A 17,079-nucleotide genomic window follows, 5' to 3' on the forward strand; every position below is an offset into this window, starting at 1 on the left:
ATTTTGCTTCAAAACTTAATCGATAAATGTTGCACGTGGAGATAAAATCCTGACTGAGTTATTTTTATCATTTTCATATCTTTCTACTCTTATTAATATTTTATATTTCGTAGTTTTTAGCTGATAATATAACCCTAATTGATTCTGTTTTATGTTTTCGAATATTTACATGTTTGAGGACTCTAGTTAACCTTTAAGTGTGAATAAACAAGAAGAAACAGATTGATTCAACAGGAAACTATACACTTATCCTTTATACACTTAGTCCGATATTTTCAACCTGTCAGTAAATTGCTTATGTATCTATGATAATTAATACTTTTCTTTCATAAATCTAGAGCTCAAGGCAGCGTTTGACCTTTTAGATAAGAATAAAGATGGACGTGTAAACGCCAGTGAAATCAAGTGCATGTTAGAAAAGTTAAGAATATATCTCACTGACGCAATGGTTCATCATCTAGTTCAACAGGCTACCAAAAGAGGTCAGTAAAATAATGAGGAGAGTTTAAAAAGCTTTAATAATAATTGCTGGAACCCCTGCCATACGAAATATATTTTTCTTTTTTCGACTAAATGATATGTAAATAGTACAATTATGTCTAAACTTGTTTGAAGACGACGTTCAAAGTGCTGATACAGGCTTTTGTCTAATGTTCCCGGTGGAACAGCGGTAAGTCTTTGGATTTAAAACCCTCCAATCAGGGCTCGATTTCCTTCGATAGACATAGTAGGTAACCCGATGAGGTTTTGTGCGTTATTCTCAGGTATAATGATTTCCTACAGAGTAAACGGGTAGGGCGTACAACAAAAGGAGATTCATCGAAGTATGAGTTTGTCTTGCCAGACCTTGACTGAGTTTGATGCAATGAAAGGGACGATACACAATATTTCACAAATCGTAGTGTTTACTGTACAAAAACTACCAAATTCAAATAACAAAGGAAAGTATCAAATGTATTTGTGGAAAGCTGGAGAAAGAAAAAGAAAAAAGCAAAATTGTTCCTTTTTCGCCACATCACTGTAAATAGAAAACCACCTAATTCTAGAAGACAAATATATAAATAAAGCGAAACCTAAACATTCTCTTAAAGTTTAATAATAACCCAAACTTTTCTTAGTCCAATATTAATCTTCCAAATAGACAGTTGTCTGCAAAGTCACAAAATCTGTTAATGCACTGGGGTGCAGCCAATCTTGTGCTGAAGAAAAAGTGGTTTTTGATCATTTGAATTATGTATGAAACCTGATAACCCTGGTTTTATTTGTTTTTGTGTATAAAAGGCCATAGAAAACTATACTGATATTCTTGACTTGCAAAATTAGAGTGAGGAGCTCTTTTCTTGATTGACTCTCTGTATTGTAACCAAACTCGCAGTAAACTGAAACTTCTGAAAATATTTACATAAAAATACTTACGTACACAAAATAAAACCTCTACTATTAACTATGCTAAGCATTAATTATACATATTTACAGTTGAACTATTTGCACACAAAAAGCCAAAAGAATAGATAACTAAAATTGGTTCACAATAAAACAAAAGAGAAGCTGAACTCACTTGCCTGTAGAAAAACTGACTACTTATCTGCTGATGTAGCTTTAGTGGTCTGATAGATTATTCCTCTCTATGGTATTCACATGTGCTTTATAAGTTTGTGTTAGATCCTCCTGGAGTCAAATAATTCTTCCAACTGCGTAAGTGATTATTTAATGTTTGGACAGACAATTTGCCTCTTGGCAATAGTGTTTTAATGTCATGAATGTTTGAAGTGTGAGCTACTCTTTGGTTTCAATTGGAGCTTAGTGAGCAGCTTTAACTTCTATGTACACAGTTCAGGAGACTTGAGATTTCCATTGTCATTGCATTTATTGCAGTTATCATGACAGTTACTACTGTTACCCTGGTATTCAGTGTACTTTTCTTTGTGGTCCTTCTTATTAACTGTATTGTTTGTTTGTTTTTGAAAGTTTGTTTTTGAAATTCGCACAAAACTACTCGAGGACTATCTGTGCTAGCCGTCCCTAATTTAGCAATGTAAGACTAGAGGGAAAACAGCTAGTCATCACCACCCACCGCCAACTCTTGGGCTACTCTTTTACCAACGGTAAGGGTGGTAAGCTTAGTGTCATTAGTCTGGCTGAGTTGCAAAGTACTAGTTTTCATCGTCTTAAGGTCTAACCTTTTGACAATATTTTGCATGTCTAGCACTTCATTGAGCATGGTCTTCATACATAGGATTTGGCGAGGTATCTTTGTTTCTTTGTCTGTAACTTCGCGCAAAGCTACACAAGGGCTATCTGCGGTAGCCGTCCCTAATTTAGCAGTGTAAAACTAGAGGGAAGGCAGTTAGTCATCACCATCCACCGCCAACTCTTGGGCTTCTCTTTTACCAACGAATAGTGGGATTGACCGTAAATTATAACACCCCCATGGCTGAAAGAAAGAGCATGTTTGGTGTGAAAGAGAGTCGAACCCGCGACCTTCAGATTGCGAGTCGTGTGCCCCAACCACCTGGCCATGCCGGGCCTCCTATGGCAATGTTAAGGTAAAGCCAGTTTTTGCAGCGATTTATTCAGCTGCAAACTTAGGATTGCTAAAGTCATCGAAAATAAAACATTAACCATAATTACTTTCTATAATTAAATATAACCATACACATAATAGGTTATAATACAACTTTACAGAAAATAACAATTCATAACGGGTTAGCTGAAGCCAAAGAATGCCAGTAGGGTAAAACATTTCGTCTGTAACAACAAAATGGAGGTTTGAAAGTAAAGAAGGGTCAAATCAACTCCAATTGCTCAAAATAACTTGGACAAAATTGTAAGTTAAAACTTTAATGGCCTAGTTAAAGCAATTCTCTACCCTAAAATTTCCTTTTGAAGCAAAATACCAATATCATGATTGTGGCCTAGTGCAATGTCTACAGGCTTACATTAGATAGCTCAGTCAACACACACATTGTTTTTAATCTATATTTCAGTTGCACTTTCCAAGGTCATTATTACTATGGTGTTAGTACACAACTGTCCATAAACCAAGCCACATTCCTTTCACTATAGTTTGGTTGTTATTTAAGTCTTTGCCCAGATCTGGCAGATAAGAACTGGAAAGCAAGGCTACAGAGTTGGGTACTCGTACTAGTAACCAAAATAGATGAAATACTGCACAAGCACTGTCTTAGATTTCATGAAAAATTCCTTCACAGCGACATGTCTTCTTCTTTCAGATATGAGTTTAGAACAGAGAAGAGCAACCATGAAGTCATACTACAAAGGCGTTACTTCTTACCTTCAGTAACTTTTATGTATCGTAACTGTGCTGGAAATACCTTTAACAACTTATTCAGAAAACTGCATGGCTTTGAAATAATCCAATCTGCATTATTGCAAATATTCAATTGTTACCTATTGAAACAATGAATTTAATAACGTTACATTTGTAATGTTACTCTTTCTGAATTTTACTTCGTAAAGGTAATTTCACTTACTCGCTAACATGGGTTCATAATATGTTATTTGACAAATAATTATATATATATAATTAAAGCAAGGTGATTTTCATATATTGCTATCTCAACTTTCATATGAGAATTTAAAGTGGTCGTTTTGCAGTCTTGTGTCTAAGTGATTGAAGTCATAAATGCGTCACTTCTCTGGTCTCAGAGTAGACGTGTGTAATTTGAATCTTTGTAACAGGATAAGTCTTGTCTTTTTTGCCAGTCTATTCATCTTCGTGCTAGAAATTTATTGTTGGATTAACTGATGCAAAATATTCATTCAAATAAACAGTATTATTATAAATCTAGACGTGTTGATGACTATGACGTCCTGTTATTCCTTGTGTTGACCCACTTAAACTATTACTTTTACATCTTGAAATTCAACGCTACATTATTTAATTCTCACAGTGTAACATGTTTTTCATCATTCAATCTTCAGTGACTCACTGCCCTATAGATCTTAGCATTTCTTTGTCTGTGACTCATCTTTTTATTTCATTTTACTTAATAATTCCACAACTTCTATTGATAGACCACCTTATCAGGTTTGTGACAATGTATAATGTCCACAGCTATAGTTTGGTAATGTGCCACCGTTTATGAATAATGAAACTCAACATATTCCTAGGAATAACAAAACAAATCTTTAAGAGCAGAATTTAGGCAAATGTAGACTTTTTAGCTAACATTCTCATTGCTAAAATTTATATTCATGCTGTTTCTTCCTGAATACAACTGTCCCGGTGAATGTTGTCTTACTCTCCTAGACAACTATCAATCACAATCTATCTGGTATTCTACACGAGATGATAAACACAGTTCAGTTTGCATTACAGAAACGAAAATACGGTAAAATTCAATTAAGTAAAATCTATGACATTTAGATTCACAGTCACCTCATTTATATTATGTGATGAAAAAGATCACAGTTCATCACTACACATGGAATTATACACAGTTAAGTGTGCTGGTGAGAGTTTCTCAGGTATCAAATGGTTTGTTTTGAGAAATTTCAATACTCTGCCAGGTTGTGTGAATGATTCTCGCAAACTGTTAGCTAATTATTTTGCTGTTAAATGACCAAACATCTACAAACACCAAACATCCTAAGCTGTGACAACTGAGTATTAGTTACAAACTTCTGTCCATACATTTTATCAGACAATGCTATCTGATAGGTCAGAAAACTCTGCCATTCACTGGTTTCTGGAACAAATGACTTTCCTTGCTGCTAGTAATCGAATGGTAATCAAAAAGTGTAGTTTATAAGTTTTTAAGATAACATAATTTATTAGCTTGGAAAGTAAGCCATTGAGTCATTATTTTCTCTTTCAAATGACTGAACGAGTTGCTGTTATGGTAGTTAATAGCAACCATAACATCAGGAGGTCGTTCTTGCTTTTCAACCAATCACATGAACTCTTCACATATCTTTAAGTGCTTCCTCGTCTGGCTACTAGTTAAGTATTTCCAGCACTATATTCCTCATTAACTGAGCTAAAATGCTCCAAAACATAATCCTAATCTTCTTCTGGCTATTCAGTCTTGAACTCTGATGTGTTGTCAAACAATGACATGAAAGGTTCATATGTAACATAAGATCCTAGCTTGCCAATGTGTTGCACGTGCTTAGGTGTCGTATCACCTACTCCCAGCTGTATCTATTCCAGATTGAGATCTACTTAAGCTGTTTCAAGAACTGGTCCAAGGCTTTTTGACACACCCTTAACCACTGGGAAGGAATATGTAGTTTTGGTGTAAGCATCTCTCTCTTATCAACTTACAGTGCATATCGGACTGGACAATTCATTGTGTCTGGGGTGTAATGAAATGGGTTTGTGCTGGTACTCCAGGATTGTAGCACAGTGTGATACTGGACATAGCTCGCACATCATTCCTGTACCACTCCAAGCTGCTTCGTAATCTGTAGTTATCACAGCAGCAATCATTCCTTCATACAAAGACTCTCCACTTTCATAAGATTACCACCTTCACGAGCTCATTTTCATTGTTTCGCCTTCTAGCAGAACAGTTCTTCTCAGCGAATGTCTTTCACCAATGTTATTCTTATATTTTTCATCCGGACGTGGATGACAATGAGCAGAGTAGGTGCTCTGCTGATCTGGGAAGTGAATCCCCAATGGCCCTGTAGAAGTTGCCTCTCCTTTTCTCTGTCACTCCTGGCCATACACCACCACGAGGATATTCAGTGGTCTGAATATCTCATGCATTAAGACACAGTCACAAACGAAGAACTTCGTTGGCGGATCTAGGTACACAAGATAATGATAACTTTAATTTCTTTTTCTTGAGGCTGTACTTAAATGACCATGATCTATCTTTGCAGTATTAGTAAAATTTTGTCACCCAGGAGAGGTAAACTTCGAAACTGGATAATCTTTCCTTACAATTACTGTTCCTTAGTGCTCTACTTCGTCGTTATAATCACCAGAAAACAAACCTCTTCAATAATACTATCCTATTTACTCTATGTTATTCTTATATACATTGATTTCCAGTATAGTTAATGAGTAAAGGTGCTAAATAAATGTCTCCCGCTAGTACAGCGGCAACTCTACGGACTTACAACGCTAAAATCAGCGGTATGATTCCCCTTGGTGGACTAAGCAGATATGGCTTAGTTATAATAAAATACACACACACTAAATAAATAATGTAGTTAGAATATAATAGGCCTAATAATAATGTTTTATGACAACTAAAATGGATTATAACTGTGACTTACCAACGTAAAAAAGGCGTTCACACCATAAATATGTGACCATTGGCCTCGCCTGGTGATAGCAGTTTCGTAACTACAGGGACACATTCAGTAAAAGCATACCTCCGTCACATAGTCACATACCTCCGATCATACTCTGCCCCCAAAAAATAGCAAATCAGTCCGTATGCCCGTCATTATCAATATACATGGACCATCTTGGGCAAGACAATGAAGAATAATGTTCAACATAAGTCCACCAAGTTTTCTCAAAATTCGATAACTTTTCACCACGTTATACAGCAAAAATAGTGTGAAAAATTAGTCCTCATGTTAACATACAGCGTTTTTTATTTAATTTTGTAGCCTTTATTTCCAGAAACTAATCACTAATAAAATAAGTTGGGTCATAGTCCAAATGTATATCAACTATCGTTCATATCCATTCGGCCATTTTCAAGAAATCCGTCTACCCTCTTTGGCGGAGATAAAAATATATATAATTTATAAGTTAGCTATTGTATTCTAAAAATAAAGCAAAATTATTTAATATATTCATATAAAATTAGCCCGCCATAGCCAAGTGGTTAAGGTACTCAACTTATAATCCGAGGGTCGCAAGTTCGAATCCTCGTCACACCAAACATGCTCACCCTTTCAGCCGTAGGGGCGTTATTATGTGACGGTCAATTCCACTATTTGTTGGTAAAAGAGTAGCCCAAGCGTTGGCGGAGGGTGGTGATAACTAGCTGCCTTTCATCTAGTCTTACACTGCTGAATTGGGGACGGCTAGAGCAGATAACTCTCGAGTAGCTTTGCGCGAAATCTAAAACAAACAAACATATCACTGAGAATATCAACCTCAATCTTAAAAATCCAAGACATTTCAAGAGCTTATTTACCTACCTTTTTACTCTCCCGTTCCCTCTCACAAACTTTTTCTAATGCTGAATACGTACACCATGTTTGCTACCATAAAGTAACTAACTACATGTAATTTGGCGGGGTGGTTGTGTGGCGAGTTCGAACTCCCCTCCCATCATACATTCATGCCCTTTCAGCCGTAGTGGCGTTATAATATGACGGCCAATCCAACTATTCGTTGATAAAAAGAGTAGCTCAATACTGGGCGATGGGTATATATGACTAGTTGTTTTCTACCTGGTCTTTCAGCGTTAAATTAAGGGCAGCTAGAATTGTGTGAAATTCAAACCAAACTATTTGCAATTTCCAAAAACAAATTTTATAATTACTGAAAGGTTTTGGGGACCGGCATGGCCAAGTGTGTTAAGGCGTGCGACTCGTAATCTGAGGGTCGCTGGTTCGCATCCCCGTCGCGCCAAACATGCTCGCCCTTTCAGCCGTGGGGGCGTTATAAGTGACGGTCAATCCCACTATTCGTTGGTCAAAGAGTAGCCCAAGAGTTGGCGGTGAGTGGTGATGACTAGTTGCCTTTCCTCTAGTCTTAAACTGCCAAATTAGAGACGGCTAGCACAGATAGCCCTCGAGTAGCTTTGTGCGAAATTTAAAACAAACAAACAAACAAACTGAAAAGTTTCAACACGATGAAAGAAAATATTGTTGGAATCAAAGAGTTTAAAATATAAATATGTGAATATATTCCTGTTTTATTTATACGACTTTTATCTTTCACTTTTATAACAACTTTGTAACGTTTTTAGTACTTACCCCAGAGACTAACTTGGTCTTAATTGTACAACAGTGTGTAAAGAATCTCAGTAATCGACGAAAACGTAATGTGATGGCCAGCACCATTTTTGAATAAATAAGGAATTGGACTAACATACACTTTTTTTGTAGTTAGGTGAGGTTCTTTATATTAAATGGATCACAAACCTTCTGAACAGAATTACATTAAAAAGGTCGATCCTCAGCCACACCACTCTATATAAACTGTACATCTTAGCATATATACTATGAAAGGGTAATATTATTTTTAACCAGGGACTGAACTTAGTGTTAATCTTGTTCGTTTCTAAAGAAAAGCATGCATCAACTTATACAGATAATGATGTTTATCTCTCTGTTTACTACGCAAAATTTGAATGATCTTGCATCGACGTTTCCGTTGAACGTCCTCAACAGGAACTTCGAGATAAATGTTAATAAAATTAATCCTTTATGCATTCTTAGCTTTACTGAGGTTAAGGTAGGAAAATATCAAATGCATATATCTTTTTTTTTTTGTATTATGTTCTTTCATTCACGTTCTTCTTCTGGAGTAGCCCCCCCCCAGTGGCACAGTGGTATATCTGCGGACTTACACACTAAAAATCGGGTTTCGATATCCGTGGTAGGCAGAGCACAAATAGCCCATTGTGTAGCTTTGTGCTTAATTCTAAAAAAACAAACAATCTTCTGGAGTATAACAGAATCAGCCAAGCTTGATGATTGCAATCAGTTCCTTAAGGAATGTATTCATCAGAAGTAAGTGTTTTTAAGTTCCTTATACGGGAACTTCTGAATAGTTCTGCTCATGTATTTCAAGCACACGCACATACTGTACGAAAGTTGATAGGATTAAGAATTTGGTAATCTGAGAATTGCATTTTGTCCGCCATAGTTGTCAAATTAGAATATTCCTACTCAACTGAAACTTTAATTCCAATACAACTTTCAAATTTTAAATTATATAATACTGGTATGATTTATTTATTCAAATTCTTAGATTGTGTATTCAAGGGTTCATAGTTCATAACCTGTTCCTAAAGAACCGCGTAGGCATTTAAAGCCATGAATACGCTATAAGGCCAAATCTAGTTATTTGGTACAGAAGTCAACAAATAGGTTGTAGTTGGTGCTTTTGATTATCGACATTCCTCCGATCACTGTCCCTTGATGGAGCAACGCTACAGGTAAAAACTTACAGTGCTGAAATCCGGGGCTCGATTTTCTGCGGTGAATATAGCAGACAGCCCCATGTGGCTTTACTCCAAAACCAAACATACACAAACAAACACTGATCTGTCAGTTTAAAACTGAAATGGTTATATTACGATCTTTTGTAGCTTTGCGCGAAACTTTATAATATGTATTTCTAAACGCATTCCAACATTTTTCCCCCGAAAAAATACCAACAGTAAATTCTGTTCATTATTTAGTGCTTTTAGAGTGAATAATACATCTGATTTATGAAAAAACGCAAAATGTACAGTTTAAAACTTAATTATGCTTACAAACTGTAAAATGTACGTTTGTAAAGTTCCTGTGTGGATTAACAATAAGTTATTGACTTACACCAGTACAATCTAAATTCGACTCCTTACAATTTACAGAATGCTAAAAATAAACAACAATAAATAATAAATTTTTCAGTGTTTAGATTTTATTATTGTGACAGTACGACTGATTTTGAAAGAAATTACATGAAACCAGCGAACTTAAATATATGACTCTTTATGGAATTATGTGGCCATATGTTACCTTAATAAATATTTAAATTCAGTATGCATACAATACAACATCTAAAACTTGAACAAAAACATATTATAAAAAAAACAGTCGTGCGTGGAAAGTTTTGTGGTGTTTAACTCTCAGGTTTGTGAAAGGTTGTATACATTACATGATATCTAATGTGACCACAATAAACAAGCCCTTTTACTGCAGGTGTCTCTTCCTCATTAGTTGTGCTAATAGTTTTAATGAGGTCTAAATAATATAATATGAGAAATGTGACTTTCTGAACTCTTTCATATTTATTTTCACGTGTTTTCTGTTGTTTAAGAAATATTAAATGCATTCATTTTTAGTAGCAATTATTGTTTACGTGGCAAACAAAATGTTCATATCGTTCAACCTTTTCACTAGTTCATAGTATCTAAAAATATGTACAACAGGCATTAAACATGAATGTAAGTTAAAACCATGATTGTTACTGATGAAACTGTAGAATGGACGGCAACTGTCTGTTGTGGAGATACAAGTGTAGAGAACGACATTTCGAAAGTCTTGAAGACGAAAGACGGAAGACTTTCGAAATATCGTCCTTACACTTGTGTCTCCACAACAGGCAGTTGCCGTCCATTCTACAGAGTTTCATTATGAATACTCCGCCTAAACAATCTATCAAAGAATACATGATTGTTACAATTTTAATGCTACAAATATTATAAATAAAACTGATGACTTCAAAGCTGTTATAGAAACTGAGGATTTTGATCTAAAGGTATCTCTGAGACTTGGTTGTATTTGCACAATTTTGATAAGAATTTTTTTTTTTGAAATACTAGGTTACAGATTATTTACTAGAGATAGGGTATTGGAAAGAACAGAGAAATGGTTTTATATGCGAGGAGTGAATTCTATCCTGTTGAGTTAGAGGTTTGTTTGTTTTGAATTTCGCACAAAGCTACTCGAGGGCTATTTGTGCTAGCCGTCCCTAATTTAGCAGTATAAGACTATAGGGAAGGCAGCTAGTCATCACCACCCATCGCCAACTCTTGGGCTACTCTTTTACCAACGAATAGTGAGATTGATGTTATATAGAATATTTTAATTTCAGGGGTACAGACTGGAAAAAACTTTGAGTCTCAGGATACTTTTATGCACTAATTGGTGATGGATCCCTCAAGAGAGTGAGCTATATTAAATTCAATATTAGCTCCCGACGATAAATTGAGTTGTGGTTGGTGAGCATTTAGGTACAAGCGACCGTTGAACTATTAGGTTTTACTATATGTGAACTGAGAAAGAACAGAACCCTGAACCCAAATTTCAGGAAAGCTAGTTTTGATGGAATGAAACACGATCTAGTTTGTTTCTGTAGATTGGACTAAAAGTTGGAAGAAAATTTTGAACAATTATAGGATGGAAAAATTGATTTGTTTGTTTGTATGATTTGGAATTTCGCACAAAGCTGCTCGAGGGCTATCTGTGTTAGCCGTCCCTGATTTAGCAGTGTAAGACTAGAGGGAAGGCAGCTAGTCATCACCACCCACCGCCAACTCTTGGGCTACTCTTTTACCAACAAAAAGTGGGATTGACCGTCACATTATAACGCCCCCACGGCTGGGAGGGCGAGCATGTTTGGCGCGACTCGGGCGCGAACCCTAGATTACGAAGCGCACGCCTTAACGCGCTAGGCCATGCCAGGCCCAATTTATTTGCATACAGAAGATAGATATATTCTACTGAATTAAAAAGGGCAACGGAGAATAACGAGACAGTTTGGTTTAGTAAAGATTTAAGTGATCACATTAAGGATAAATGTAATAAATTCAAGATATTTAAACTTACTGGAATTAATAATGACTTGTATGACTATAGGAAATAAGAAGGGGTGGTTAAAACGAAGTTGAAAAAAGTAAAAACTGTATATGAAAGGGTGTTGGCTGAAAGAGTTAAATAAGACAATAAGAAATCCTCTAGGTGATGGGTAAGAAAATTTTCAAGATATAAGTTGAGCCTTTTAACAATGAGTGGGGAGCAGAGCTCGGAAGATAATGATATGGTAAAGTTATTAAATCATATATTTTCTTTCGTTTTCACAAAGGAAGATACAACTATTACGCCTCAACCAGAGCACTTAATGTATGAGGAAAATACTGATGTAAAAGATATTCTAAGTTCCGAAATTGTAAGAAGAGTTGGGAAACCTAAAAATTAATAAGTTCTCTGGACCAGACAACCTAGAGTTTTAAAGGAACTTAATAGTTTTATTTGTGAACAGCTAGCTAATAATTTTTTACAGGTCACTGAGTAGTGGAAGAGTGTTAGAAGATTGGAAATTGGTTAATGTTAATCCACTATTTAAAAGAGGTGATAAACATTAACCTGGTAATTATAGACCAGTTAGTCCTACATCAGTAGTCGTAAATGTTTTGGAGAGTGTGATTAAAGATGAATTGCTAATTCACTTAAAGCAGTTTGATATAGTGTCAAAGAGCCAGCATGGTTTCACTAAGGGCAAATCTATTGACGCTATTTGAGAATGTTACTGCAAACGTTGATGAATGAAATACTGTGGATTTGGTTTTTGCTACTCCCTATATATTTTCCTGTCCGTTATACGTTCAATGATTCATACACACAATATTACAATATTTTTCATCCCTTTATCTTTAGAAATTCTATATTCGTTGTTTCTCTACTACGCTAGAGCTCTTTTCGTACCTCTATTAACATACTTTACGAAAATATCAGAAATAAAATTAATGTTGAAAACTAGATATGGTTAATCACGCCATTATGTCACTTACTACCATGGTACCAAAGTCTACTCTTGCATTGTTGTTACTTCTGATGGTGTCTCCTAGCGGTTCCAATTGACAGCTTATTACGCTAAAAAAAATAGGATTTGATAATCGTGGTGAATACAGCAAAGATTGTAGAGCTTAATTTGTGCTTCACTGCAAACAAACAAATTTCTAATCGTCTAATTCTGTGTTGTCCAACAACTGACTCGTTAAGCAAAAATTCAAAATAAATTAATAGAAAACCAAGAAGAAATATCTCTAGCATCTTTGACTTGAGGCTTAGTTGCTTAATGTATTTTATTGAATACTGTATTACACTGGTGACCAATAAATCTAATTCAATTGAGATTCTTTTTGTTCCATTGATAACAATAGTTTTCGGCTCCTAAGACTTCAATCAAAATATTATGTGGTTCTAACATAAAGTTGGACAAGTCTGTTGCATTTGAAGATTTCAATTAGTAGTATTTTTATACGTCACTTTATACACATATTTCCCCATTCTATACTGAATTACAGCTGAAAATAAAAATAAACATAAGAAAATTTGCTGCTATATTTGGGGGTTTCCAAGTTAGCAATAACAGGTATCTCTGCGCTAATTACAGTATATTTAAATAAAAAAATATAAAAATACAGATTCAAGTATCAAATTCTTTGATAATTCTTGTACTACACTAAACAAATACGTCAACTTTCTGTATGAAATCCAATAAATGTTTGACATTATTGTTTTGTAGATGACGGTCTCATCAGTGAAGATGAGTTTCTGTCGTGGATGGCCCGTCACCAAAACACAGTGAAAGATGACGTCATGGAAGATCTTCTTGCCGCTTTCAGGGTTTTCGATAAAGACAAAAACGGTTTTATCACTAGGGTAAGTGCTGAGCTTAACCAATGAATATTCTTCTTTTTTTATCGAAAATGTACCGTGTGAAACCTAGTGGTTGGTGTGCCTGAATTGTGAATCTGAGGAATCAATGCTTAATTCACGCTACAGTTTGGAAACTCGTCGGCTCTGTAATTGTCTAGAAATCGCGAGGGTGAAACGTTGGTTTTAAAAAAAAATGTTCTTTTATATATTTATTTAGAGCGTAAAGATCGTTTTTTTCTTAACTTTTATCAAAATATTTGTTGTTGTTACATGAACAAGGACGAATTACGAGTTGCAATGGACATGATTGGTGAACCAATGTCAGAAGTTCAACTAGACGAGATGATAAAAATTACCGATATAGACAACGACGGAAGAATAAATTATGAAGGTAATACTTATATATTAATTAACAAAATGAATCTATAAGAATTACTTAATGTTCTTCTTAAATACCAGTATTTTATTAACGTGGTAAATTTATTTTTATTCTCCAGAATTTGTCCGAATCTTGCTGTAGAGTAACATTGGACTTAAAGAACATCACCATCATAGTTCCAGTTTCTTTTTAACCGGATCGATATTCAATGGTAAAAGCATTTTTCTGGAACAGCAATTATTTTATACAGGAGGATCCCTTTCACACTGAGCAACCCACCACAATTTTATTAACGAAAACACGAACTTCCAAAATGTACAGGCGTGTATTTTGTGTTTTCTGTTTATGGTAATGTCTATATCTTAAAGGAATTTTACGTGATCTCTGGCTTTTGAAATTGCTAAATTAGAATACTGGTGTTTTGTTCAATTTTTTTGTATTTTAAAATTTTATCCAAATATATTTTAAGCTTTCACAGTTTCTTATTTTTCTTGGTGGTTTGTGATTATTTTATGATGAATTAGTAATTCAGATAGGTCTTTAGATAAAATTGTAAATAAAAGTTAAAAAAAAGTTTTGGATAAAAGTTCCTTATTAAGATTCCCATTTTAGTAAACTTTCATGTTATTAATATGGGTTACTAATTTACGAAACGCATGATGCTTTCAGTCTATGTAAATGGCACGTTTTCTGTGTAATATTATGGTGCGTGTTATTGTTTATGAGTCAGAGTATGTTACTATATTATTATATTTATATTACATACAGGATTGTTTTCATAGCTTCTTTAAGAAAGCAACACGGTCGTTTACCTTTTGACGCTTTTAGCAATATATACTTAAATACAAGGTAGGACTGACCTCGTGATTTTAAGATTTCAAATTATTTTTTCACGTGTTCTCAGGTTACTAAAGGACATCTCCACGTGGAATTCTGTCTCTTTCTTATTTCACACAACTAATTATTTACAAAATAAAATAATGTTCATAATATTACCTTATTGGTTAAAACTTACCGATTAGAAGGAGGCCCGGCATGGCCAGGTGGTTAAAGCACTCAAATTGTAATCTAAGGGTCGCGGGTTCTAATCCCCTTCACACCAAACATGTATAACGCTTTCAGGCGTTATAATGTTACGATCAATCCCACTGTTCATTGGTAAAAGAGTGGCCCGAAAGTTAGATGTAAGTGGTGGTGACTAGCTGACTTAGCTTACACTGCTAAAGTAGGGGACGGCTAACGCAGATAGCTCTCGAATAGCTTTGTGGTAAATTCAAAACAAATTGATTAGAAGTAAGTAGCTTAGTATCTGCGCTAGCCGTCCCTATTTGAAATGGAAAGCATGTTTGGTGTGACGGGAATTCGAACCCGTAACCCTCGGATTACGAGTTGAGTGCCTTAACCACCTAGCCATGCCGAGCCTCATGGAATGATTTTTTGAAATACTTTTACACAAACCCTACAGCGTCGTCATATAAAACATAGAGATTAACTAATAACTGTACTTTGGTGACGCAGATAGCCTAGCTGCTTTGTGCCATAAAACACTAAATCAAATCAAATGTACTTTGGTTAAAACGAAAACATCCTAATGTAAAGTAGTTCTTAATTTTAATAATTTGTCGAGATGTAATTTAATGGTATTTTTGACCATGTAATATAGTGTACAGTGATTTCATGAAATAATCTTACATTTTTACATAATATCGTAAACTAGCAGTTTCAACCTTTACTATCTTGAGTCTCCCATATGTACAAAATATATTACCGTACAATTTTTCTCAGTCTGAATATTTTAAACCGAATTTCTAACAGCGCCCACATCACAGGGCTATTGCTTCCTTAGCGCAAAGCTTCACAAGTGAACTATATGCACTATGTCCGCCGTGGAAAATCGAATCCTGGATCTTAGCATTAAAAATCTGTAAAATTATCGTTAATCCATTGAAGTACTCGAACAACAAAATATGACAATTTTTCATGATCATCTTCTATTTATATTACATATCCTTTTTCCTTCCAGAAATGTAAATAGCTAATATGTAGGTCATATAATCTACTATTTTCCCTCTCCTTAATTATGGGATACTTTTCAAATTTCAGTCAGTCAGTTTACTTCAAATATGTTTCAAGATATCTCGTGGGCTTCTTTCAGCGATAATAGGCGCACGCACTACAAGATAGAAACTACTATTGTAGTTCTGTTCAATATGAATTTATAAATATATAATGTAACAATTTATTACACTTTTAGGCCTACTAGTTTTAACAAAAACACACGTTTAAATAAAACTGTTTTAATAAACTTAAGGAATATTTCGTACAAAATGTTTATAATGCTGTAAACCAATAACTGAACAGGACGCTATTCCGGCGATGCAATCTTAACATTTTACTTAATTAAATGTTATTACCTAAACATGTGCACTCATAAAATATAATTTAATTTAGGGTTATGACACACACGTCCATATTTATGAAAGTTTGATAACGGGGAACCTACTTTTTGTCAATATATTTTGCAGACGACGTGAATTGGTAATGAAATCTTACTGCTAACTACGACGAAACCCTGTGAAAACGTTGAACGTTTCTTCAGAGCCAATCCGAGCCGTTTTAAAACGGCTTGAGAATATCTTTAGATACGAATATGCAATGAAGCCTAATAACTATTAATATCGAAAACAATGGAGCACCTTACTCCTTCCAGTTTATTCTTTAAAAATAACTGAAGCATAATGAACAGTCTATGAAATATAATTCTACATTTTAAACATCACTACTTTTAGATGCTGACTGTACAATACCAAGACTGAAATGTTGGAAATGCATTTAAACAAATCACTTACTTTTACAGTTATTTTGATATGTCTGTTGATTTAATGGCTTAAATCTTTGAAAATGTGATTAAAAATACTTAAAAAACTTTTAAATATGGCTTTCTTAATTTTTACAATAATACATTTAAGTTTTTATTTTACAGTATTAATACGTGTTTTAAATTTTTGTTCACTGATAAAGATTACTACAATAACTAAACAACTGAGAAACAGGGCTAACGTTTTGCTCATTAGTTTTAAAGAAATGTTACCAACTTAGTAAATGTATTGACCCAAATCCATTAAAATATGCATGAGAAAAACAATTTTGATGTATATTATGGTTATTATTTAGATTCTAGTATTGCACTTCTTTACATGGATTTAAACATGGTTTTGGACTTTTATGTGATTCACCTTTAGTTAAGGTATTGCATCCATTCAATAAATTATGTCATAAAACATCTCAGATATTGAAAGATTTGGAATAAAATATTTCTTATAATTTAACATGTAATAAAAAACAACAATAAAGTTTAATTTTGAGAGACCACTTTTAATGTT

General features: G+C 34.5%; 1 protein-coding gene across 3 annotated transcripts in view; it reads left to right on the plus strand.

The window, feature by feature from the left end:
- LOC143225901 (calcium-binding protein E63-1-like) overlaps positions 1–17,068 on the plus strand; it is a 50,523-nt gene extending 33,455 nt beyond the window's left edge. For all 3 annotated transcript variants that reach the window (XM_076456089.1, XM_076456088.1, XM_076456090.1), the window contains 4 exons: positions 339–482; positions 13,184–13,320; positions 13,597–13,708; positions 13,815–17,068. In XM_076456089.1, coding sequence (XP_076312204.1) covers positions 339–482; positions 13,184–13,320; positions 13,597–13,708; positions 13,815–13,837 — 416 coding nt within the window. In that variant the 3' untranslated portion in view covers positions 13,838–17,068. The remainder of the gene's footprint in view (positions 1–338; positions 483–13,183; positions 13,321–13,596; positions 13,709–13,814) is intronic.
- The last annotated feature ends 11 nt before the right edge of the window (positions 17,069–17,079 follow it).

This window comes from Tachypleus tridentatus, chromosome 9 (assembly GCF_004210375.1).
Source record: "Tachypleus tridentatus isolate NWPU-2018 chromosome 9, ASM421037v1, whole genome shotgun sequence".
Classification (NCBI taxonomy): Eukaryota; Metazoa; Arthropoda; class Merostomata; order Xiphosura; family Limulidae; genus Tachypleus; species Tachypleus tridentatus.